The sequence below is a fragment of the Ambystoma mexicanum genome, chromosome 13 (genome assembly GCF_040938575.1).
Source record: "Ambystoma mexicanum isolate Mex_15411 chromosome 13, UKY_AmexF1_1, whole genome shotgun sequence".
Classification (NCBI taxonomy): Eukaryota; Metazoa; Chordata; class Amphibia; order Caudata; family Ambystomatidae; genus Ambystoma; species Ambystoma mexicanum.
Genome location: NC_090938.1, coordinates 772372527 through 772399068, shown reverse-complemented (window position 1 = coordinate 772399068; position 26542 = coordinate 772372527). Strand labels below are relative to the sequence as shown.

The following is a 26542-nucleotide window of genomic DNA, read 5'->3' as shown; positions in this document are numbered from 1 at the left end:
GTTAAAATCACTTTTAGGCACACGCAACCCTTATTAATTTTGTTAAAGCTGTTTTTTAATCATTTATAATGTTCAAAACCTCCTTCCACAGCGTATTCGTCTATACGCGAGTGCTACAATTGTTGCACTCCATTGTCTGACACGCTCCGGTCAGCTTCAGTCAATTTCACTCCCTCGCGAGTGAAAGCAACTGGTTACAATTGCCTGCCTGACAATGCCTGAAGGCTTGAGAATGCGCAGAAACACTCACCGGCCTCTTGGGCCACTGACACAGGCTGCTGGACTTCTACTACAGTGGTGTTCTCGGCTCGGCATACTTCCCTCAGCAAGCTGCCTTCGGTCCCACCCCAGAGGCATGGAGATCAGCTCACCATGACCCCCTGGAGCATGCCAGCCTCCAGGCATGGTGTGCTGGATGCTTCTTGCTGTGAAATCTCTAAAATAAGGTTCACATGGGGTAAAGCTTTCAAATCTTAAGCTTCCCGCTGCGCAACCTCTGCAATCCAGGCTTTGGGGGAAAAGGACCAACTCAGGACTAGTAACTGGAATAATCCTTGTGTCCTTTCTTTCCTCCCACCTCTGTGGATTCTGCCAGCAACGTGCTTTCCTCTGCCACTTTCTCCTGCCCCAGCTGCTTCTGCTGCTGCTACAACTGCCACTGCCCCTCCAGCCACAACCACAACTAATGGCCTACACAAGAAGAAGCTTTTTAAGCCTCTCCGCCTCCCTCGGGTATGCTGTTAAGCCTAATTGCCTGACTTTCAGGTCTGCATTGGTCTTCAGCCATCTTCTTCATCCCAGTACTCTTGGGATTATGGGACTTGGAGTCCCAAACAGCAAAGTTAGTTCTAAATGGTAATTTACTATTTTTGACTTTAGAACTATTTTGCTTATACATGTTTACAAATGCTTCATCCTGTTTCTTCACAGAAGGGAAAGGCAGTTCATGTAGGCCACCATTTATAGGTTTCCTTTCTCTGTACCTTTGGGAGCAAGGGGGGATTTTTAGTAACTCCCTGTCCTGCTGAACCCGTTCTATCTCTGGGATCAAGCCCCTGTGGGTGGATTGCTGCTCTAGTTCTATAGGTTTCTGATCCCCTCTCACCTTCAGTAGATCCACGTCCTGTTGCTAACACTTCCTCGCTAGCTCAGGGGTCAGGTCCCTGGCAGTGGATCGTTGCTCGTACAGGTCTATAGATTCCCGTCTCACCTTCAGTAGCTCCCTGTCCTGCTGCCGATACCTCTGTTCCATCTCTGGGATCAGGCCCCTGTGGATGGATTGCTGCGCTAGTTCTATAGGTTTCTGATCCCCTCTCACCTTCAGTAGATCCACGTCCTGCTGCTGGCACTTCCTCTCCAGCTCTGTGATCAGGTCCCTGGCAGTGGATCGTTGCTCGTACAGGTCTATAGATTCCTGTCTCACCTTCAGTAGCTCCCTGTCCTGCTGCTGATACCTCTGTTCCATCTCTGGGATCAGGCCCCTGTGGGTGGATTGCTGCGCTAGTTCTATAGGTTTCTGATTCCCTCTCACCTTCAGTAGATCCACGTCCTGCTGCTGGCACTTCCTCTCCAGCTCTGTGATCAGGCCCCTGTGGGTGCTTTGCTGCTTCTCCAGTCGGGTCAGTTTCTCCTGTATCTTCTTCATCTTCTCCTCTTGCTCCTTCTCCAGTCTGCTGAGCAGCTGCTGTTTCTCCTTCTCCAGGAACTGCTTCAGGTGCTCAAATGTACTAAGGATGTTCTCTCTCTGCTTCATAATGTTTCCCTTAAAAATAGATTTAAACAAACAATAGACGCATTATATTTCTGATTATTATATTAACTATCATACAATATCTTACATATAACACCTGTAGTGGTTCCCTCTCAATAACTCTTAAAATCATAAACCTAACACACGTGAATTACCGATTGGCAATGATTATTGTTTATAAACCAGTTTTTATTAAGTGTTCTCCATATTCCAATATTATTCATCATATCCTTGTTCAAATACACATTTTTGTTAGTGTTGACCATTCGTCCTATCCCATTCCTCCTTCCTCTCCCTCATTCTACCCCCTTCCTTCCCTTGCCCCCAATCCCCTGCCTCCCCCCTCCTGTAGTAACTCGTACCAATGTGCCCCTTCTCTCAGGCATCCATGTCCCATTTCCCCCATATCTTCTGACACTTCCTCATGGACCCACCGCCCTATTCATGTACGTGATCTGCTCCATTCTACTGAAATGGTCCATTCCAATCTCTCAGGTTCCCATAGTGGGCATTTCCTAGGTCTCCCATTTTGCCACTAGGTCCCTTTTTACCACCATTGATGGTATGTGTATCAGTGTCTCTTCCCCTCTACTTCCTTCACACTCCCCTCTTATATGCAGTAACATCATTTTAGGAATGTTCCCACTTCCCTTCCACATTTGAGACACCGGCCATGCGTTACTCTACCCCTGTTATGGAGTCTATCTCTGGAATGGTGTACTCTGTGCAGAATGTTGTATTGCATGAGCCTCATCCTGGATGATACATTCCCCTCTCTTGAAGCCACTCGCGCTTCTATCCATTTTTCCTCCTCCTGGGTTCCTGGGTCTCTTTCCCATCTCCCTTTCAGGTGTGACATGGGAGGGGGGGGTTATTTATGACTTGATATAGTGTTGTTATCCCTTTCCCCTCTATTTTCTCTGTGAATAGATTAATCTCCGGGCGAGGAGGGGGTGTTTGGGGAAGTCCAATTCCCCTCCAAATTGAGCTTCTACAGCGTGTTTTAGTCTCATGTATTTGAAGAATTCTTCCGGGCCCAGTCCATATTTTTCCTGCATTGTTGGAATGGGTTAATCTCTATTATCCACTATATCTCCCAGTCTGCATATTTCCTTTTCCACCCAATGTGGCTGCCTCCTTAGCTTTTATATCTAATATTGGGATTTTCCCACAGTGGGGACTGTCTGGTAGCTTTCCCCTTCCATCCCATTGCGTGTGTGACTTCCTTCCTGATCTGCACCAATCTCGATCCTGCTAGGGGGAGAGTACCCTTCGCCCTGGCTTCCGTACAGTATCTGTAAGGTGGTTCAGCCTTCCATTCGCGACAGTTTCAGTCTTGTGTGAGCTAGATATCCCCAACAAATACCCACTCCTTTGCTACCAGCAGATTGGCCGCCCAGTAGTATTTCCATATATCCGGCAGTCCTACCCCTCCTTCATATACCGCTTTTGAGAGCATCCGCAGGGCTATGCGTGGATTCTTGTCACCCCATAATAGTCCTCTTTATAGCTTCGATGCTTGTGAACTGTATCTTGGTTGTTTTCACCGAAGTGTTCTGCAAGACATATAGCAGTCTGGGCAGTGCCATCATTTTTAATAAATTGACCCTTCCGAGCAGTGTTATAGGTAGGTTAGACCAATGTTCAGCGTCTTCTTGTAGTCTGCGATTTATTGGTTCTAGATTATTTTTAAGAAACACATGTTCTTCCTTTTGCACGGTTATACCCAGCTACTTAAATCCCCCTTGCTCCACCCCGAGGGGTCATTCCTCAGGGACTGCATCTTTTCCCTGCTGTACTGGTATTATGACTGATTTCTCCCAGTTAACTCTCCAGACTGGAGTAAATTCCGAACTCCCGTATGGTATCCATTACCCTTGGGCCCGTTCTTCTGGGATCCCTCAGATATATCAGAAGATCGTCTGCATATAGAGAGATTTTATCTTCCCAGTTCCTGGGCCATCAGAACCCTTGAATTGTAGAATCCGCTCTAATGCACTCAGCTAGTGGTTCGATCGCTATGAAGGATAGCAGCGGCGACAGTGGACATCCTTGTCTCGCGCCCCTCTGGAGCGGGAAGATACGGGATATGTGCCCATTTACTCTAACTTTCGCGAGTGGTTGTGCATTTAGTAGTTTCTTCTATCTTATGAAGTTGGGGCCCAGGCCTATTGCACCAAACCAAAGGCCTTCTCTAGTGCCATTATTGCCTGGGGACCCTCCAATGAGTCAGATAATACTAAAGTGTTCCCCCATCTGAGGACATCTATTCGTCCGTGAAGGACGTCAGTAAAGTCACCTCTCACTATGGTTTCATTTGCACCATGTGTTGCCAATATCGCCTGTATCTTGTTAAGTAAGTCCGGTTGTAATGGTGGAGGTGCGTACACATTCAGTATGGTAATTGCTTCCCCCCATAATTCACCCGGTCACTACCAGATATCGTCCTCCCCTTCTCTCTCCACTTGACCCAACTGGAATGGAATGCTATGATGTCACGCGCAGGTCTGTGGCCACGCAGCGACCTCGGAAATCACCCAAGAACGGACAACAATCCTGCGGCAAGATTCGGTCTGGCAGCCCTTTCATGTGGAGTAAATGGAGGTTGCCATGGAGATTGACAACAAAGACATTCCTCCCGAGTCACGTGAGGAACCAGCGTACGCTACGACGGCCTGTCCACGTTCTGTCTCCGCCCTCCCAGGAAGTTAAATAGTCATCCCTTCCTGTGCTCCAGTGCTTCTAATTGAAGTTGTGCCATTCCGTTCCTCCGACGAACTACTTTTCGTCCTTGCTTGAGACTTACTTGTGGATATCCGGCTTTTGACTCCTGCTTCGTTTTTGGACCTGACCTTGTCTCTCGATTCTGCTAAAGTTTTGCCTTTCTGCTATATGACCTCGGACTGCCTTGACCTGCTATCTCTCTCCGATTCCATTACGACGCTTACCGGTGTGGGACTCCTCTCCTATTCCAGCCCGCTTCCCTCCAAACTCTGCTTCCCGTACCTTGCGGCATACTGCAGTAGGGCAGCATCGCCTTTTGACACCTTCAGCGCTTCACTGTCCTTATGCAACTTTAACTCTTCATGCTGCGGTAAGCTATCTGAGTTATTTCTGGGAACAAATTGTATTTCTGCTCTCTATCACCCGGCTCCCTCATACCAGTGCTCCCGAACTACCTGTACCATAACGCCTTGCAACTACCAGCAACTTTGGATTACCTTTCTTCATGCTATTGTTTAACATCCGTATAGTGAACTTTCTCCAGTAACGAACCGCTCAACCCTTGGAAATTCTAGTGCACATTGAACGCTCTGCTGCTCAGTGCACCATCCCGTCACCAGTGCGTCCCTCGTGCCGCCCGGGGTAGTATCCTACACTAACCTTCCCGTTTGTTATTTTCTCCCGTCGTTGTTACCTTTTGGTTCGGCTTTGACCTACATTTTGGTGGTAAGAATTGAACCCTGACTGGGAGTGGGGTGGTATTAGGGGTTCTTCTGTCTATCCAGTACTCATTACCCATGGTTTCTTTAGGTTTGGGAATCCTGTCCTTAGCAAGACAATAACAAGGTACTTGTTCCGCTCTCTAGTGAGATTGCATGTGTTTATTGGTGTTCGGGCCATTAACGCTTGTTATTTCTTTTTCAGCATTGGTGTAAGCGGTGCGTGTGTTCCCCGCTCTTTTGTGAGATCAACTCCTCTGTCTGTCTTTTAATAACAGCAGAGGGGTGTGTCGTAAAAAAGAGTTTCCCTCAAGTTGAGGAGGCTTGTATTCTGGGAGGTCGTTTTCGAATCAAGCTGGTTGTCGATCCCGGCCTAGTGGCTTTGTCTACCTCCGAGACGACATCGCCCCTAGCAGTATAGGTGCAGTGAGTAACATACGACTGATGTGGACTGCCACCCCACTGGAGCCTCTGTAGTATCCCGCATGTTCCACCAACGTGTATTGACCCCTGCCCAGAAACCTACACTCTGAGCCATCAAGTGCGTTTCCTGCAATAGTACTATGCAGGCTTTCTGCCTCATCAAATACTTTGTCACCAGCCCTTCTCTACATCTCATAATTTCACAACCCTACATTCTCCTTGCATCGTTCCGTGTAGTGTCATTTGCCTCTGCGTTGTCCTTTCCCAGGTGCGAGATCCCTTGCCTTGTTGTTAAGTCAAGATGTATACCGAACTGCATTCGTGCATGTCCAACTACCCATATTCTCTCGCTCCCTGCCCCTTCACCTCTCGAACAAACCCAACAACACCACCCTCCCCCACCCTATATTTCCCCCCAACTTATCTGTTGACCCCAAAACAACTATTGCTCGTCCGAACCCTTGATAGGGGTCTCGGGATTTGCAAGGGGGGCTATGCCTGCTGGCCGCTCTACCCGAAATCTTGATTTTTACCCACTTGAGTCTGTTGCTTATTCACTGTTGTTGCTCTCATTCTCCCCCTCCCCACTCCACCCACCTCCTGGGCCCACATCAATGTCAATTATTTGCAGTCTATCTTGCATATCTGCTGTTAACTGACTTCCAACTGCTTTTCCCTTCTCACCGTGGGGGCCATTTCTGTTCCTGCATTTTTGTTTTGCCCCTTCTGCTTTATGCATTGCAGTGGGCCGATTGTTTCTGTCCAGTCCCATGCATCAGTAGGGCGCGTGACGAACCTAACTCCCTGAGGTCTGCAGACTTTTAGTGTTGCTGGATAAATTGTGGCATACTTCATTTCTTTTTCCCCTAGCTTCCTGTGCACCGCGTCAAAGGATTGCTGCGCATTTTGTACCGCTTTGGTGAAGTCGGGGTATATTGCAATCCTTGCCCCATTATACTCCAGAGTTCCCTTCTTTCTTGCTGCTTGTAAGATTACATCTCGATCGTGGTAATTTAACAGCTTGGCAATGATTTGTCTTGGTGGGACACCTCGCAGTGGCTCCTTACTTCGTACTACGTGCCCTTTCAATTGAGAAACATTTAGACAGCCCATGTGGGCCCATCTTTCTTCCATCTGCTGCGTCCTTTTCTACATTTTTATCATGTCTCAAGGGGGTTATTACATCTTTGACAGACGATATACGCTCTTCCGCTTCTCCTACTCGCACTGACACTTATGCAGGTACTATCTCCGGAGACTGACATCCAGACCTACTGCATCTATCCTTTGCTCCAGCTGTGTCTTTGCCTCGTGTACGGCTCTCAAGATTTCCTGGGTAGCCTGAGATTCTGTGTTTCCCGTGTCCTCCATTGTCGACTATGGTCTTGTCTCCGGTGCTTGTTGTGTTTTGGGCCCTCCTGTCCTATATGCATCAATCTTAAACTGATGGTTTGGTTTCTTGCCCTTATACTTATCCATTTTCATAATTGGGTGTAGCGTGGGTATCACACTTTTGCCCTCTGTATAGTCTTCCAGACAATTCCCTCTGCACTCTGTCCTGCCCCGCTCCCTCTATCTCCTTTGTTGCCGTGCCTCCTTGTAATAGCTCCTTTTACCAGCCCCTCTTCTGCAGGGCTTCCCATGCACCGTTTCACTGTTGACCTGGGGAGGGGGCTTTTTTAAAATCCTGATGTGTCCCTTGCCCCAATTCCGTTCGGCCATAGGGCTCTGGTTAGCCGATTGTCTGGAGGTGACTCCCAGCACCTGACAATGGGTTGTAGTAGCTACTTGTGTTCCTTGCTGGTTGGCGCTGGGTACTGTGAGAAACCAGAGGGTGTCTCACCCGCTAGTCCCCACTGATCTCTCTCTCAGGTGGCCAGGGCACTGCCATCCCCTTTGGATCCAGACCCTGGGGGTGGGCCAGTGCGGGAGGATCATCTGGGTCAGGGGTACTTGGGGAGTGGGAGTGGGACACCTGATGGCGAGATGCAGTATCCCTTTCCCTCTAACACCTTTAACCCCTCCTACCAGGTAGGATACCGGGGAACTTTAACTCCCTCCCCTTCCCCACACGAACACTGCTACACCGACCGCCCACTCTGGGAGAAAACAGACTAATAACTGAGCAATGTACCTGACCTGTCTGACTACCATGGTCAGGCAGAGTCAGGCAATTACCTTTGACAATACACACCTGACTTCAATTGAACTTCCCCACACGGATAAAAGGCAGAGTACGAGAGCACAATTTGAGCGAGGCAAAGCACACGAAGGCGTGGTTCTTCCCAGGCAGCAGGTGAGCCGATGGAGAGAGACGGCAGACCGAGAAAGGAGAACAAGGAAGGAGATACCCTTGACCTTTTCGACGAGTGATCGTTATACTCGTAGGAACTTGAAAGCAGCATGTGTAAGGCCAACAAGGGAAACCGAAGAATCCTGCATTGTGTGCCTGAGATTTCCGAGGCCCTCCTGCATGAATGACCGAGTCTGGGAGGAGCAGCAGCCACTGTGGTATCGTCCTTGGCTCCGAGAACAAAGCCGCATACAGAGAAATCAACACAGCCGGTGAGTTGAAGAAAACTGCACGAGACCGGTCTGTGTTGAAACGAAGGTTGCAAGCAGTAACATTATTACATGAAAAAGCGAACGTTGAAGCGTTTGATGAAAGACGCAGGTAAAGGCCAGACGGCTGATGAATTGTTTGAAAATTTAACATGAACGAAGATGAAAAATAGCAGAGTGGTTTGGCACTGCGTGTGTGCCCAATTGAAGGTCTCTGACTGATGTATCCCACAAAAAGTGGCAAAAGGAAGTGTAATATGTCAATCGGAGGATAGCTCAGGGGTCAGCGTGCTCGCCTTGGAAGCAAGACGACGCGGAGCACCACAGGTTCGATCCCCGGGTCCGCGCTTAGAAACCTCTGGCTATTAAGCGCGTTATAAATAACCTATCATATCATAATGTGAAAACAAAGAATAGAAATCGAATAAGAATGAATCAAAGTGGTCCTGCAAGGATATAAGTAAAATCCATTGCACAGTGGAAAGTCTTCGATTAGGAATAAATGCATCAAGGTCTGAGCCCGGCTGAGTGAGACCTCCTTGTTGAGCCTGAGCGGTCGCCGTAGCCCCGTGTGTCTTGCTGCTGAGGCTGCCTCCCGAGCCCCGTTGGGCTCCAGTTAAGCCTCCAGTTATATTTATTTTTTGAATCGTTTTATTTTCTTTGCTGCTAGCGCTCCGTGCGCGTCTGTGTGCTGCCCCCTCCCTCCCCCTCACTTCCTGGTCCTCCTTCTCCCCTCTCCATTCCCGCCTCCCTTCCCGCCCACCCCCCCCCCTCTGATTGGCTGTCCTTGCAGCCGCTCCGGGACTACGGCTCGACCGCTCACCACGCTCGCTTCCTTGTTGAGCCTGTGCGGGTTGGAGCGGTCGCCGTAGCCCCGTGTGGCTTGCTGCTGAGGCTGCCTCCCGAGCCCCGTTGGGCTCCAGTTAAGCCTCCAGTTATATTTATTTTTTGAATCGTTTTATTTTCTTTGCTGCTAGCGCTCCGTGCGCGTCTGTGTGCTGCCCCCTGCCCCCTCCCTCCCCCTCACTTCCTGGTCCTCCTTCTCCCTTCTCCATTCCCGCCTCCCTTCCCGCCCACCCCCCCCCTCTGATTGGCTGTCCTTGCAGCCGCTCCGGGACTACGGCTCGACCGCTCACCACGCTCGCTTCCTTGTTGAGCCTGTGCGGGTTGGAGCGGTCGCCGTAGCCCCGTGTGGCTTGCTGCTGAGGCTGCCTCCCGAGCCCCGTTGGGCTCCAGTTAAGCCTCCAGTTATATTTATTTTTTGAATCGTTTTATTTTCTTTGCTGCTAGCGCTCCGTGCGCATCTGTGTGCTGCCCCCTCCCTCCCCCTCACTTCCTGGTCCTCCTTCTCCCCTCTCCATTCCCGCCTCCCTTCCCGCCCACCCCCCCCCTCTGATTGGCTGTCCTTGCAGCCGCTCCGGGACTACGGCTCGACCGCTCACCACGCTCGCTTCCTTGTTGAGCCTGTGCGGGTTGGAGCGGTCGCCGTAGCCCCGTGTGGCTTGCTGCTGAGGCTGCCTCCCGAGCCCCGTTGGGCTCCAGTTAAGCCTCCAGTTATATTTATTTTTTGAATCGTTTTATTTTCTTTGCTGCTAGCGCTCCGTGCGCGTCTGTGTGCTGCCCCCTGCCCCCTCCCTCCCCCTCACTTCCTGGTCCTCCTTCTCCCCTCTCCATTCCCGCCTCCCTTCCCGCCCACACCCCCCCTCCCCTTCCTCTCCCTCTGCTTTATATCCCACTCCCTCTGGGCAGCCCCCCTGCCCGGCAGCCCCCTAGGCCAAGGGCCCCTTAGGCAAAGGGCGGCTCCTACGACTGCGGCTCCCTGTGTGTCTGCAGGTGTCCGCAGGGGATGCCAGGCGCCAGTTCCACCTGCTCTCCGCTCTCTGGCCCCCCCTCCTCACCTTGCTCACCTCATCCACTTGATGCCTCGCCCCCCCTATTCCAATTGTTTGGTAAACTAGGGTGTTTTTTCTCCCCTCGCAGGATTCTCAAACTTAGGTGGCCCTGACCTACTACGCATTACTGTTTGCTCTGCATTGTGGTAAACTAGTGCCCTCCACTCACTTCCTGTCTGCATACTCGTGTCGTCCGCCTCCCCTCCTACTCCATGGTGCTCTCTATCTCGCCTATCTACTCTAACTGCTTCTCCATTGACTATCCTGCTCTCCTCACTAAATCCGGTAGGAAAAAGTTTAAAAAGGACATCCTGGTCTCCAACCCAGGCCTCCCTATCGCTGACACCTACACGAGCGCCTGCTCCAAGGAAACTCTCACTGACATTCTCTTTTTCGTGCCTTCACCTGACCTATGGACCCTTCACATGGTCGCTGTGCTCTCTCCTTTCTCCACCTCTCCCATTAATGGTGGCACCCGTTGGGATGTCCTCTTGGCCCCTTTCCACTCCTCTAAAGCCATCATTAATGTCTATGCTAACGGGACCGTCTTGGTCCAAGGCCCCCAGGCCAACCTTCACCTCTTTGATAGACGCTTCCCATGCCTCATCAACTTCCTCTCCGCTCCCGCTGTCCCCCCTCCTCTGCCCTCGGCTACCTTGCCTCTCCCCTCCCTCCCTGCCCCTTCTCTTGCTCCCTCTTCAACTCCTTCTCTAACACCTCCGCAGGGCGTACCTCTGATCTGTACCCCTCCCCGGAAGTTTTTCAAGGATGGCAACCTTCTCCACATTGCCACTCTAAACTCTCGCTCTGCCATCAAGCACTCCTCTGATATCTGTCGCCTTCTTGAGGAACTGGACCTCGACGTCCTCGGTCTCACTGAGACTTGGTTCACTGCCAGCTCTGCCACCAGCTTTGACACACTCCTACCTGACGGCTACAAGATCCTCTCCGTGCCCAGGCCCAACCGTTCAGGGGGTGGTGTTGCCCTTATCTTCCCTGAGTGGATTCCTGCCACTGTCACTCCTACGCAGACCTACTCCTCTTTTGAATGTCTTGTCTGCCGACTTTCTCTCTCTCCTAGCCATTCCCTTACCGTGGCTACTATCTATCGGCCACCTGGTCAAATTTCCTCCTTCCTCTCTGAGTGGGCTGACCTCTCCTCCTCACTCCTGTCCTCAACCACCCAACTCCTCTTTCTCGGTGACTTCAACATCCACCTCGATGCCTCCTGTCCCCCCACTGGTCTCTTCCGGAACTCTGCAACTCTCTCTCACTCTCTATTCTCCCTTCTGGGCCTACTCACTCTGCAGGGCACACTCTTGATGCTCTGATCTCTTCTGACCTTCCCCTCTCCCTCCCTCTCTCCACTCCTCTCTCGGAGCGATCACTTTCTCCTATCCTCCCACCTCTCCCTCCCTACCCCACAGGCAAAGCCACCTTCTTCACTGCCACCCACCTTCTCGGTCATCCGACCCATGAAGCGCGTGTCAGCTGAGGCTTTCGCTGCTACCTTCTCAGCCCCTTCTCCCCCCTCGGCTGACTCCCACCCTGACGCAGCCCTCTCCATGCTCTATTCCTCTATATCTGATACTCTCGATATCCTTGCCCCCGTCATGAGAATCCGCCTGAAGCCCAAAGCCAAATGTAACTCCTGGTATGACTCGGATCTCGTCACCCTAAAACGCAAGTGCAGGGTGGCAGAGAGGAAATGGCGTGCTTCATGTTCATCCTCTGACAAACTGGCCTGCCGCCTGCTCCAAAGGCAATACCGGCTCTCCGTTCTCACCAAGAAGAGAGCCCTTATCCAAGCCCGCATCTCTGAGGCATCTAACAACTCGGCCGAACTCTTTAAAATCTGCAAGGAGCTGGCCAACCCTGCTGCAGTCTCTACCTCTTCTGTCCCCTCCCAGGCCCTCTGCACTGCACTGGCCTCGCACTTCATCTCAAAAACTCAGGACATCCTGTCCTCGCTCTCCTCCTCTCTCCTCCCTCCCTCTCTTCCCTGCTCTTCCTCCTGCTCTCTTGCAGCCGCCCCTCCGCCCTCCTTCTCTGCTTTTCCACCTTTTTCTGCTGATGAGGTTTCCAGACAAGTCCGATCTATGAAAACCTCGTCTAAACAGGTTCACCCCTGTTCCTCCAAAACCATCAAGGACCACATCGACTCCCTGGCTCCTGCCCTAGCTGACTTTTGCAACCACTCATTCGCCTCTGGAGTCTTCCCATCCCCCCTCAAGCACTCCCTTGTGCACCCCCTCCTCAAGAAACCCTCTTCCGACCCCTCCTGCCCGGCCAACTATCGCCCAATCTCCATTACTCCCTTCCTGGGCAAGCTCCTGGAGAAACTGGCCATCTCCCAGCTTAACCTCCATGCTGAATATGTTGGTAATCTTCATGACCATCAATCCGGCTTCAGAGCGGCCAGAAGCACGGAAACTGCTCTCCTGAACATCCGTGAGGACCTGCTCCTGAACCTCGATTCCAAAACTCCCTGTGTTCTCATTCTGCTCGATCTCTCCTCTGCCTTTGACACTGTCAACCATGCCATCCTGCTCAACCGTCTCCGTGATAACCTGGGTATCACTGGTCAGGCTCTGGCATGGCTGACCTCTTTCCTTTCCGGTCGACCCTCCCAGGTCCAAATGGGCTCCTTCCTCTCTGACATCTTTTTCTCCACCTGTGGTGTCCCCCAGGGATCCAACCTCTCTCCCTGGCTTTTCAATCAGTATCTGGCACTCCTTGCCCACCGCATCGCCGCTCTCTGCCCCCACTTTCAGTGCTATGCGGACGATACCCAGCTCATTTTCAGGCTACCCTCGGCCTCCTCCTCTCCTTCCCTCATCTCCGACTGTCTGTCTGCTATCCAGGAATGGTGTGCCGCCAATGACCTCTGCCTTAACGCCAGTAAGACTGAGATTCTACTCATCGGCACACCCACTCCCTCCTTTCCTGCAGCTCTCTGGCCGGCCTCCCTTGGCCCCCTTCCTGCCCCTACCTGCAAAGCTAAAAACCTCTGGGTCATCTTCGACTCCACACTCTCCTTCTCTCCTCATATATCTGACGTCTCTAAGAAGTCACACTACCAGCTGCACCTCCTCAGAGGTATTCTTCCCTTCCTCTCCTTCCCCCAGAAGCTCACTGTCTCCCGAGCCCTGGTTCTCTCAAGGCTGGACTACTGTAACAGCCTCTATCTTAATCTGCCTGCCTCCACTCTCCGCCCTCTGCAACTTATCCAGAACAGAACTGCGAGACTTGTCCTTGGCCTCAAGCCCAGGGATCGTATCTCTCCAGGACTGAAATCTCTTCACTGGCTCCCAGTGGCTGCGAGGATTAAGTTCAAAACCCTCTGCATTGTCCACAAGGCCTTCTGGGGCCTGGGGCCAAAATACCTTCAACTCTCTCTTCCTAAATATCTGCCTTCACGAGCCCTTCGCTCATCCGTCTCCAACTCCCTCATGGTCAGCCGCTTCTCGAAGCAACGAGCTGGGGGTAGATCTCTCTCCGCAGCAGGGGCCTCCCTCTGGAACAGCCTTCCTGCCTCCCTGAAACTTGAGGAGAACCATCTCCGGTTCCGGAAGCACCTCAAAACCTTCCTCTTCGCTTCTGCCTTCTCTCTTCCTCTCCCCTGCTAAACCTGCTAAACTCCCCACTGAAGTCTGCACTAAACCTGCATCTGGGCCACTCTGTGACCTCGGTCCAGGGCCCAGCCACTCTCCATTTGCACTGCCTCCCTGGCTCCCCCTGCACTGTGGGACTGTCACTGCATCCCTACAGCCCCCTTCCCAGCACTTGCTCTGCACTTACCTCGCACTTGCCACCAGCTGGCCCTTTTATTATTATTTATTATTTTATTACGCTACTTACCTTGTACTGCACTTTCCCCCCCACCTCCTCCCCCTGCACTTTCTCCTTTTCCCCTTACCTCTGCACTTGCGCGATCTGAATGACACCTGGCCTAGTAGGATCGTTTGTCTGTCTTCCCCTTGTTTCCCCCCCTCCCTGCCTCGTCGCGCCTTGAAACACTTGTGTATAGGCGCGTTACAAATACCATATCATATCATATCATATCATATTGTGAATTTATCGAACTGTGAAAAAGGGGAAAGCGAGAGTGCAAGGTCCGAGCCCGATCGAGAGAGACCTATTGTGAATTGGTGTATCAAAGGGGTCGGAGCCCGGCTGAGAGAGACCCAGGGTAAACAATGCACCCGAGACTTTTGGCCACATTACACGGTAGGCGGTAAGGGTTTACCGGTACCGGTAAGGGCACCGGTACTGGTAAACCCTTACCGCCTTACTACGAGTTCCCTTTGCGGGACCTGACCTTAACGGCTGGTTTTACCAGCCGTTAAACTAGGGTGCCGCAAAGGGACCTTGGTGCTAATTACGGTACCGCAATTTGCGGTACCGTAATTAGCACCTTCCCCATTGCCATTGAGCCCTGTGGGGGCAAAAATGGGAATGGGGAAGTGCCTTGGTGAATGGGGAATTACCGCCCCCGCTCACCTTGGAGTAGGGCAGTAATTCCGCCATCCACCAAGGCGGACATGGTAAAATACCGGCGGCAACCATGGCGCTAATAGCGCCATGGTTACCGCCTACCGTGTAATGAGGCCCTTTGTAAGCGTGAGACTCCTGAAGAGAAAGTAACTTTGACGTTGTATTTTGTATCCAAGCCATTTTACGAATGAGAGACTTTATTGGGAAAGAGACTTTGTCGCAGAAGGCCCTGGTTTATATCCTGAACTGCATCCTTGTGCTGGAGAAGCCAGAATCTTTGCTAAACTCGAGTGTGCCACCTTGCCCTGTGCTGAAAACGTGGGAAGGGAAGCTAATTGACCGGCTGTCCTGACATATTTTTTATTGAACACTCTTTCTTTTGCATTCATCATTTTCCCACACCATTTGTATTTAGAAGAAGGGATTGGCAATAGGTTTATTAGCATAGGCCCTTTTTATTTTAAAAAGACTCCACTAGGACTGTGTTATTTTTACTTTGATGGTTGTAGCCTGGTCCCATCCTTAAATATAGGGTTAGATAGGCGTTCATCCAACCCATTGAAGTTCAATAAACACCCTTGAACTGTGATAACTTGTGTCTGTCTTTACTGTTTGAGATCATGCCTTCCTTACAGTACCCAAGCCCAATGGGTGGTTGTTATTAGTAGACCCGACCCCTCGTTGGTGCTAGTGTCTGGCTGCTAGTGTAGTGTGTCAGCTAGCGGTAGGTGGTAATACATAGCTGGCTGTGGTTGTCGATGTGTTCCAGAGATACTGCAGTCTCTGGTTCTATAGTTCCACTGCCAGGCGGGGATAGATGTGTTAGGAAGTCACAGACACCGACAGGAGTCGAACTCTGGGAGGGCGCGCTCCGGTTTGCTTCTGCAGGTAAACTTTCTGTTGTCACCGAGTCTCACGCCCTCAAAGCACTGTGAATGGAACTAAGCTTCAGGATTCAGGACTCTGTGATTCCAGGAGGGGTAGCCGGGGGTCGGGGGACTCTATCTCCCACCTCCACACAGAGGACTGTGGTGATATTCCAGCTCCAGCCCCGGTTCCAGGCCCCTGTGCCCCTCTCTCTGCATCCCAACCTACCGGTCCATTACTTTCATCCTGAGCTCCTCCTCCCAGCCATTCCGGAGCTCACTCCGTTCCCTCCTCCACAGGTCCTCCCTGACTTCCAGACTTCACCCATGTGTACCACAAGGATTCACCTCCTCATCGATTTTGTTCCGAGGTTTAGCACTGCCGTTTTTGGTGCAAATACCTTTCGGGCCCTCAATCACGGGGCGGGCAGCACTTCTTTGCTGCTACTCCACTCCCCCCCTCCACCCCCCCGATGGGCAATGATTTATAAGCTAATGGTCAGCAGACTGACAGCAACGTTCTAGTTCATATATTGTTCCTCTAGAAATGGCCGTCAAGTTCATGCAAGGACTGGTTGAGAGTACCGGTCTAGTCATTCCACTATTATGGATTTATGGATCAGAATGGGTGTTAGAGGGGCACAAATACCAGAACCTCTCTCTGTCTGGTTTAGAACATTGTTATTACCAATATGTGTACCCCTACAGCTTTTTTCATTTGCACGCATCCAGTTTCGCCATGCTCGATAGTATGTGATCTCCCTCAGAGACAGCTGATTGGTTGGTCCAGCAGCCGAAAGAGATTGCTGGTCTAGCAGTGGGAATTCATCCTTGACGACAATTGGTTCTATAGGGACATAAAATACCGGGTTTATTCAAACGAGAAAACTCTTGGGAGGTGGAAATACTGGAGAATTCATGACTGACTGTGCCGTGATTATGGTAAGCAAGTAACTAGTTCAGTATTGTGGATTTTTTGGCAATACGGGTCAATTATAAGTAAATTAGATCAACAATAGGGGTAGTAACAGGAATACCTTTATCAACAGGCATGAAGTGAGGTTCAAACTGAATTTCTATAACACAGAAGGTTTGATGGTCCTCTAACACTGAATTACTTACCCTAGTGCTGGGAATTCTAGACATGCTCTCTTTCTAAATTAAATCCAACAAGAAAAAGAATAGTTCTTTTTACAAAATGTTTGATATAAAAAATAATGTTGAATGTTGTTCAGATTGAAGAACTAATGCATTTCTAATGCTTCAGATCTTTGTGCAACGATGAAAGTCAAGATAAAGACGTGACACTAAGGTATTTTCAAATTTTTAACTTTAAGATAAAAAGCGCCTTTCTTGAGTTATCAGCATCATTCGACCGTATGATATATTCTTCATATATTAATTATATGTTACAAAATGAATGGTACGGCCTGTCATTTGCACACAGGGGATTTACCATTATGGGACAATGATGAAGAGGATACTAAGGTAGTAATCTCCCCAGGAAAGGTAATTATAATCTCCTCAGAGATGCATACCACATTGAAAGTAAATAACAGTAATTTGAGATAATAACTCTCCCCCTTTTTAAAAATACTTTTGTTATCTGCAGATTTCTACAAAAAGGGTGTATGTGTGAACCCAGAATGTGAGGATAGAAGATGCAGAAATGTTAAAATTGTAAAAAGAAAAATCAGCCTGTTCATTAGAACGCTCTGTTGAATCATTTGTGTGTTTACATAGCGTAGGAAATGATATATACTCCCGCTGAATGTTCTGCAACAATGAGTCGTGAACTGAAACATGTTGAGGATTCTAAGAAACAAAGTTTCCAGGATATGGGCCCATTCTTGTGGATAAGCCTTAAACATTGCGTTGGATAGTCCATCTGGACCCGTTGCTTGCGAGTTAGTAGCTTTAGCTATAATCTCCAAGATATCATCCAAGTCAAAGGAAAGTATCCACTCATGGTTTGTCACCCTTTCCTTGAACATTGTCGTTACCAAAATCAAGGGCGAATAGTGCAGCAAAATGGGCTACCCAGGTTTCCTCGGCTATGGGGTTGACCTGTAAAGTTTAACAGAAACCAAATCTCTGCACTGTTTTTGCTGGAAATAGCTGCAAACATGTGCTCAGCATCTCTTTGGGCTAAAATGCTCCTAGAGCCTCGCCTCCAATTCCTACATGTTTGCTTAGGTAATTTCACTTTCATAATTCTCTCTTCAAGGGGAAAAGTTATAAACCATCTCAGTTCTGCTCTATAGGAAAACATTTTTAGTTTGAACCATGCTTGTGTGAAAACAACCCTGTTTAAGGCCTACTGGGATAGTTGCTCGTTTTGTTCTCCTTCTCCCTGATCCCCCTCCGCCCCACCTCTTGTTAAATTCCGGCACTACCAAAATTGTCATCAGGCCTAGTAAGGTAGCCGCTTGTCTGTCTAATTCTCCTTCCCACCCCCCCCCTCCTTATCACTGTCAACATCTCTTGCACTATCTGAAATGTCGCCAGGCCGAGTATGATAGTTAATTTCACATTCTTAATGTATCGAGGACTTATAAGAATGTCGCTGTATTCTCCCTTGTTCCCTCCCTGCCTTGAAGCACTTTGAAACACATTGTGTATAAGCGCTATATAAACAATCAATTCAATACAATACTCTCGGGGGATGTCTCACATCTCAGCCATCCAGCACTGTTCCATGGACTCTCGAAAGACACCCTCGTGCCTCTATGCCCTGTGCATCTCTACACATTCATGAAGGCATTACTCTCACCTCAAGCTCGGATGATTTCCTGCTTTCTTCCTCTCCCCACTCCTGCATCTCCTTCAGCTCTTTTTTCAGATGTTCCATCTGGCTGTAAAGTTTATCCTAAAAGAATAAAACCAGTTTGTTAGTCAAAAGATATCCTGCAAATACATAATCTACACAGAACAAGGCAGAAGGGTCCCAGGACAGCCTCGCTGGTCACCTATGCTTGTATATAGTCCATAAATAATATGTTCTTAAGATCACTTACAGTCTACAATATATGCTCCCTCAGACTCCCAGCTGCTCCCATAGGCAAATGGACAGTCTATAATATATGCTCCCTCAGACTCCCAGCTGCTCCCATAGGCTAATGGACAGTCTATAATATATGCTCCCTCAGACTCCCAGCTGCTCCCATAGGCAAATGGACAGTCTATAATATATGCTCTCTCAGACTCCCAGCTGCTCCCATAGGCTAATGGACAGTCTATAATATATGCTCCCTCAGACTCCCAGCTGCTCCCATAGGCTAACGGACAGTCTATGTTCCCTCAGACTCCCAGGTACTCCCATAGTCTAATGGACAGTCTATAATGCATGCTCCCTCAGACTCCCAGCTGCTCCCATAGGCTAACAGACAGTCTAGAGTGTATGCTCCCTCAGACTCCTAGGTGCTCCCATAGGCTAATGGACAGTCTATAAAGAATGCTCCTTCAGACTCCTAGGTGCGTCCACAGGCTAACAGACAGTCTAGAGTGTATGCTCCTTCAGACTCCTAGGTGCTCCTATAGGCTAAGGGACAGTCTATAAAGAATGCTCCCTCAGAATTGTTGCTGCTCCCATAGGATAATGGACAGTCTATAAAGAATGCTCCCTCAGACTCCGACCTGCTGCCATAGGCTAATGGACAATCTATAAAGAATGCTCCCTCAGACTCCTAGCTGCTCCCATAGGCTAATGTACAGTCTATAAGGAATGCTCCCTCAGACTCCTAGGTACTCCCATAGGCTAATGTACAGTCTATAAAGAATGCTCCCTCAGACTCCCAGCTGCTCCCATAGGCTAATGTACAGACTATAAAGAATGCTCCCTCAGACTCCTAGCTTCTCCCATAGGCTAATGTACACCTCCCTCAGGCTCCCAACTGCTCCCATAGGATAATGGACAGTCAATGCTCCCTCAGACTCCGACCTGCTGCCATAGGCTAATGGACAGTCTATAAAGAATGCTCCCTCAGACTCCTAGCTGCTCCCATAGGCTAATGTACAGTCTATAAGGAATGCTCCCTCAGACTCCTAGGTACTACCATAGGCTAATGTACAGTCTATAAAGAATGCTCCCTCAGACTCCCAGCTGCTCCCATAGGCTAATGTACAGACTATAAAGAATTCTCCCTCAGACTCCTAGCTTCTCCCATAGGCTAATGTACACCTCCCTCAGGCTCCCAACTGCTGCCATAGGCTAATAAACAGTCTATAAAGAATGCTCCCGCAGACTCCGACCTGCTGCCATATGCTAATGGACAGTCTATAAAGAATGCTCTCTCAGACTCCTAGCTGCTCCCATAGGCTAATGTACAGTCTATAGAGAATGCTCCCTCAAACTCCCAGCTGCTCCCATAGGCTAATGTACCATCTATAGAGAATGCTCCCTCAGAATCCTAGGTACTCCCATAGGCTAATGTACAGTCTATAGAGAATACTCCCCCAGTCTTCTAGCTGCTCCCCCATGGGCTAATGTACAGTCTATAGCGAATGCTCCCTCAGACTCCCAGCTGCTCCCATAGGCTAATGTACCGTCTATAGAGAATGCTCCCTCAGACTCCTAGGTACTCCCATAGGCTAATGTACAGTCTAGAGAGAATACTCCCCCAGTCTTCTAGCTGCTCCCCCATGGGCTAATGTACAGTCTATAGCGAATGCTCCCTCAGACTCCCAGCTGCTCCCATAGGCTAATGTACAGTCTATAGAGAATGCTCCCTCAGACTCCCAGCTGCTCCCATAGGCTAATGTACCGTCTATAGAGAATGCTCCCTCAGACTCCTAGGTACTCCCATAGGCTAATGTACAGTCTATAGAGAATGCTCCCTTAGACTCCTAGCTGCTCCCATAGGCTAATGTACAGTCTATAGAGAATGCTCCCTCAGTCTTCTAGCTGCCCCCATAGGCTAATGTACATTCTATAGAGAACACTCCCTTAGACTCCCAGCTGCTCCCATAGGATAATGTACAGTCTATAGAGAATGCTCCCTCAGTCTTCTAGCTGCTCCCATAGGCTAATGTACAGTCTATAGAGAATGCTCGCTCAGTCTTCTAGCTGCTCCCATAGGCTAATGTACATTCTATAGAGAACACTCCCTTAGACTCCCAGCTGCCCCCATAGGATAATGTACAGTCTATAGAGAATGCTCTCTCAGTCTTCTAGCTGCTCCCATAGGCTAATGTACAGTCTAGAGTGTATGCTCCCTCAGACTCCTAGGTACTCCCATAGGCTAATGTACATTCTATAGAGAATGCTCCCTCAGTCTTCTAGCTGCTCCCATAGGCTAATGTACATTTTATAGAGAATGCTCCCTCAGTCTTCTAGCTGCTCCCATAGACTGGTTTACAATCCATAGCTCATCCATCTTGGAAGACACTCTGTTCATAGAGGTCCTAAGGTCATCAATGCTCATATCCTTTCTCCTCAGCAGACCCTCCTGCGGTGGGAGACTTATGGTCCCGAGACTTGCACCCTCAGCAGGAGCACCCACAGGGAGGCTTGGGATATCCACACATGGCACACGCACACGAGGTCATGTGTGAGGTCACATGCTGGGCACATGCCACGTTACTTGCATTGAGTAAAGGTTAAGCAGAAACCTTAACATTAACTATGATTTACTGTGAAAAGGCAACCCGGGGGGAGGAGAGGCTTTAACATGCATTATCGGCCCACACCCTGGTTATAGGCCAGAAGTGAAGCCACGGGCGTTGCATCTGGTACTGACACTAATGTACAGTAGACTCCCAGCACCACCTCCTTGCTAAGAACACATTTCACAGTGATTTACACTTAAATGGCCTGTCACTGTGAGATGTAAACAAAAAGAACCAAACACTGGCAAAGCCAGTACCATTGGCTTTGTAATTGAGGAGGATATGTTTTATAGTCAACCCCCAATAGCCCAAAAAAGGATTATCCTCCATCCTATGAGAGTTGAGCCGAACATGTCTATTCTTCCCCCGGCGTCGAGTAGCACCAGCCTTGCATGTGATGGGGCTGCGCCCCAGGGCTCCAACCATTGCCCATCTGCAGAGAGCTCGCCATTGGGTGAAGTGGGGGTGCAGTTGAGTAGCACCAACCTTGCGTGTGATGGGACTGTGCCCCAGGGCTGGGTCCAACCATTGCCCATCTGCAGAGAGCTTGCCATGTGGGAGGCTGCAGTTGAGCAGTGGGGAAAGAGGACTGGAGTCAGAAGAGGGGCTGCAGTCAAAAGAAGTGAGATTTTAGGGGTTCATTGGGGAACAACCTCCATTTATGTATTTCCTTAAAGGAAGAGCCTCATTGGAAGCCAGGCCACCGCTTTGCAAGTTTATGGGTTTAGGACCCAAACCAACAATCTGCTGCTCTGACATGGAGTTAATACTGACATGTAAAGCTGCAGCAACTGTCCATGCAGAATTACTGCATGTCCTGTGGGATTCCATAATGGGGCATAGCAGCTGCTGTGCAGTGCATTACTGACCAAGACATGCCACACACACACCCTGTCCTCTGTAGCAGCCTCCACACAGTATGAGATGCAAGGTCCCAAACATGCCAGACACACCATTGTACTGTTGGGCATCCTGGAACTCAGTAGGAGATTTAGGTTCCCAAGACATGCCACGTACACCCTCTGTACTCTGTGGCAGCCTTTACTCATTCCGGTCCTAGCCTCGAAACTATGGAACTCACTACCTAATCCTCTCAGAGCTGAACCTACCTTCCCGGCCTTCAAGCGCAAAGTCAAAAACCTGGCTGTGTGCCCAAGACCTGCCTTGACCGTGCGCCCATGAGCTACAACTTTACTGTTAACAGCCCTCTGTTATATCCTTTACTGTAATCTGTACATATACTGTATTTCTTTTATAACTTGTATATCTTTCTATAATGTGTATCTTCTCTCCTGATGCAATGCCTATATATTGCATTTCTCCTATATAATTTGTATATTTCGTATATTTTCTCCTAAAGCAATGACTGTACATACTTCACTGTTCTGTTTTTAGGCTTGTAACTAAGTGACGCGCCCGGATGCCCTGGGGCCTGGTGCGCTATATAAATAAAATAAATACTAAATACTAAATGAGATATGTGCGCCCAAGACTTGCCACTTACACCCCATGTACTCTTGGGCAGCCCCCACTCACCATGAGTTTAGGATCCCAAGACATGCAACATTCATCACGTGTACTCTTGGGCAGTCTCCACCCAGCACCTGATTCTGAAACCAATGCATATCATGTACATAGGTTCTATCCATGGCATGTGTGCTCTCTGGGGGCGAGGGCATTGTGGGATATGTGGTTCCTGTCTGGTCACATATGCATTTTATACATTTGGTCAGCCTTATTCTGTGGCAACCCTTTGGTCCCCAGCTTGCCATATGAACATCGTGTGCTCTTGAGTATCTTACTATAGACCACACTGTGACCTTTGTGAGCTCAGACCCTTCACATAATATGCATTGTGTGCCCTTAGTCAGCCTCCTATACGGCGTGCACCCTAAGGTCCCAGACCCGTCTAATGCACACTGTGGTACTTTGGACAGACTCTTTGATTCCTGCTCTTTAACATACTCTACTTGTGCTCCTGGGCACCCTTCTGAGGGTGCCTTTTGCCACCAGTCAAGTCACACACAGTGTGCTCTTGGGCCCTTCTTTATAGGACACACTGTGTGAGCTCTATGCTGCAGAGATACCTGCCGCACACTAAGGTGTGTGGTTCTCTTCACTGTGCAGCTGCACGTCCTGGACCTCCACCTTTAGGGGTACACTGTGGCTATAATGAGTGCCATCATATCCACAACGTTACCCATCTTCCCCGGGAGACTGCCCCCCACGAGTCTCCTTGACCTACATACAGCACACATACTGTGTAATCCTGGACACTAGTGTCTGGAATGGGAAGCATTATGCACTGCCTCCTTTCGCCCCAGAGCCATAGTGCAAAAGAGCTATAGTGCAAACTATGCATTCCTGCACAGCCTCAGAAATGAAGAGCAGTGTGTGAGAACCCACCCATGTCCCAGACCTACAGCACACATACCATGTACTCCTGGGCAGCCACTGAAATGGGGAGGACTGAGTAAGAACCCATCCCCCTCCATGTCCCTACAGTACACATACCTTGTACTCCTGGACAGCCTCAGAAATGAAGAGTCTGTGAGAACCCCCCCATGTCCCAGACCTACAGCACACACACCTTGTACTCCTGGGCAGCTGCTGGCATGGAGAAGACTGTGTAACCCCCACCCCCACCCCCATGTCCCTATAACACACATACCTTGTACTCCTGGACAGCCTCAGAAATGAAGAGCATTGTGTGAGAACCCCCCCCATGTCTCAGACCTACAGCACACATACCTTGTACTCCTGTGTAGCCTCGGAAATGGGGAGCACTGTGTGAGACTTGTGATCACGTGACATGCTGCACACCACACAGATGGGTCTCTGGTCATCCTCGCAGAAGAGTTTCAGTTTCTCTTCGTGCTCTCTGCACAGATTTTCCTCCTGGGGGGTCGCATTGGGAAGGTGACATAGTTTTAACGTTTCCACCATGTTTGCCAGCTGCCTGATGGGTCGGGGGGTTTTGTTCTGTGAGGTTTCCCTGCACTGAGGGCAGGGGAAGTTTGCCTCCAGTCCCTCCCAGCACTGAGTGATGCAGGACAGGCAGAAGGCATGTCCGCACTCCACAGACACCGGCTCTGTGAAGTATTCCAGGCATATGGAGCAGGTGGCCTCCTCCTTCAGGCTCTGGAGCTGGGCGGCTGCGGCCATGTTCAGCTATAACAAAAAAAGTGAAGTTAAGTTTCGTTTCTCATCAGAGCCCCTGAAGGGGGCGTGTCAGTCCTTCTCCTTCCTTACACACCCTGGAGGAGCGTGAGGTATTTACTGGCTGTGGGACATGCCTATCAAGCTCGGTGGGCGTGTCCTCAGTAGAGCAGGGACTGGTGTGGACTTGGAAAAAGAGTCCTTGGAAAATACTTTAGAAGAACCCCCCTCCCCTATTACCGCGAGTAGGCAAGAGCAATCCCTATCAGGGGGAGGATTTCCAGGGGTTCCCCCTGCATAAAGCTTTTAAAATGCAGTTTCAACCTATTATTTTCAAGCACATTTTTCCATATCGGGATTTTCCTATAATGTCTTCTTTTTGTCGTGTGTTTTCAAGCGCCATGAGTTGTAGAGCTGCTTCGGAGCACTGTCCAGAGTTATGCATTTAACATTGCATAGCACCTTGAAACGCATTTGCCTCATGTTTAGCTTCATTATCTTGTGCCCCTTTATTGTGCAAATGGTGTGTTGTCACAAATTGTGGGTCTGCACAGTTTTTCCTGATTCCACTTCCGAGGTAATCCAATAAGCGACCCAGGCAGCAATGCCAGAGGCAGGATGTATTTCCATGCAGCTGCGACCCAGGCAGCAATGCTAGAGGCAGGATGCCTTGCATGCAGCTGCGACCCGGGCAGCAATGCTAGAGACAGGATGTATTCCCATGCAGCTGCCACCCAGGCAGTGATGCTAGAGGCAGGATGTATTTCCATGCAGCTGCGACCCAGGCAGCAATGCTAGAGGCAGGATGCCTTGCATGCAGCTGCGACCCAGGCAGCAATGCTAGAGGCAGGATGCCCTCCCATGCAGCTGTGACCCAGGCAACAATGCCAGAGGCAGGATGTATTCCCATGCAGCTGCGACCCAGGCAGTGATGCTAGAGGCAGGATGCCTTGCCATGCAGCTGTGACCCAGGCAGCAATGCTAGAGGCAGGATGTATTTCCATGCAGCTGTGACCTAGGCAGCAATGCTAGAGGCAGGATGCCTTCCCATGCAGCTGCGACCCGGGCAGCAATGCTAGAGGCAGGATGTATTTCCATGCAGCTGCGACCCGGGCAGCAATGCTAGAGGCAGGATGTATTTCCATGCAGCTGCGACCCAGGCAGCAGTGCTAGAGGCAGGATGCCTTGCCATGCAGCTGTGACCCAGGCAGCAATGCTAGAGGCAGGATGCCTTGCCATGCAGCTGTGACCCAGGCAGCAGTGCTAGAGGCAGGATGTATTCCCATGCAGCTGCGACCCAGGCAGCAATGCTAGAGGCAGGATGCCTTGCCATGCAGCTGCGACCCGGGCAGCAATGCTAGAGGCAGGATGCCTTGCATGCAGCTGGCGACCCGGGCAGAACTGCTAGAGGCAGGATGCCTTGCCATGCAGCTGCGACCCAGGCAGTGATGCTAGAGGCAGGGTGTATTCCCATGCAGCTGCGACCCAGGCAGCAATGCTAGAGGCAGGATGCCTTGCCATGCAGCTGCGACCCAGGCAGCAGTGCTAGAGGCCGGATGTATTCCCATGCAACTGCGACCCAGGCAGCAATGCTAGAGGCAGGATGCCTTGCCATGCAGCTGCGACCCAGGCAGCAATGCTAGAGGCAGGATGTATTCCCATGCAGCTGCGGCCCAGGCAGCAATGCTAGAGGCAGGATGCCTTCCCATGCAGCTGCGACCCGGGCAGCAATGCTAGAGGCAGGATGCCTTGCCATGCAGCTGTGACCCAGGCAACAATGCCAGAGGCAGGATGTATTTCCATGCAGCTGCGAACCAGGCAGCAATGCTAGAGGCAGGATGCCTTGCCATGCAGCCGCGACCCGGGCAGCAATGCTAGAGGCAGGATGTATTCCCATGCAGCTGCAACCCAGGCAGCAATGCTAGAGGCAGGATGTATTTCCATGCAGCTGCGACCCAGGCAACAATGCCAGAGGCAGGATGTATTCCCATGCAGCTGCGACCCAGGCGGTGATGCTAGAGGCAGGGTGTATTTCCATGCAGCTGCGACCCAGGCAGCAATGCTAGAGGCAGGATGTATTTCCATGCAGCTGCGACCCAGGCAGCAATGCTAGAGGCAGGATGCCTTGCCATGCAGCTGCGACCCGGGCAGCAATGCTAGAGGCAGGATGTATTCCCATGCAGCTGCAACCCAGGCAGCAATGCTAGAGGCAGGATGTATTTCCATGCAGCTGCGACCCAGGCAGCAATGCTAGAGGCAGGATGTATTCCCATGCAGCTGCGACCCAGGCAGCAATGCTAGAGGCAGGATGTATTTCCATGCAGCTGCGACCCAGGCAGCAAT

General features: G+C 50.3%; 1 protein-coding gene across 1 annotated transcript; it reads right to left on the bottom strand.

The window, feature by feature from the left end:
* Window positions 1-1129: 1129 nt before the first annotated feature.
* LOC138520560 (E3 ubiquitin-protein ligase TRIM39-like) lies at window positions 1130-24225 on the bottom strand. Its single transcript, XM_069632901.1, has 3 exons — window positions 23792-24225; window positions 18207-18302; window positions 1130-1762 (listed from the first exon to the last, which is right to left on the bottom strand). Exons 1-3 carry the CDS (start codon window positions 24203-24205, stop codon window positions 1130-1132), a joined length of 1143 nt encoding a protein of 380 aa, XP_069489002.1. The 5' UTR covers window positions 24206-24225.
* Window positions 24226-26542: the final 2317 nt, after the last annotated feature.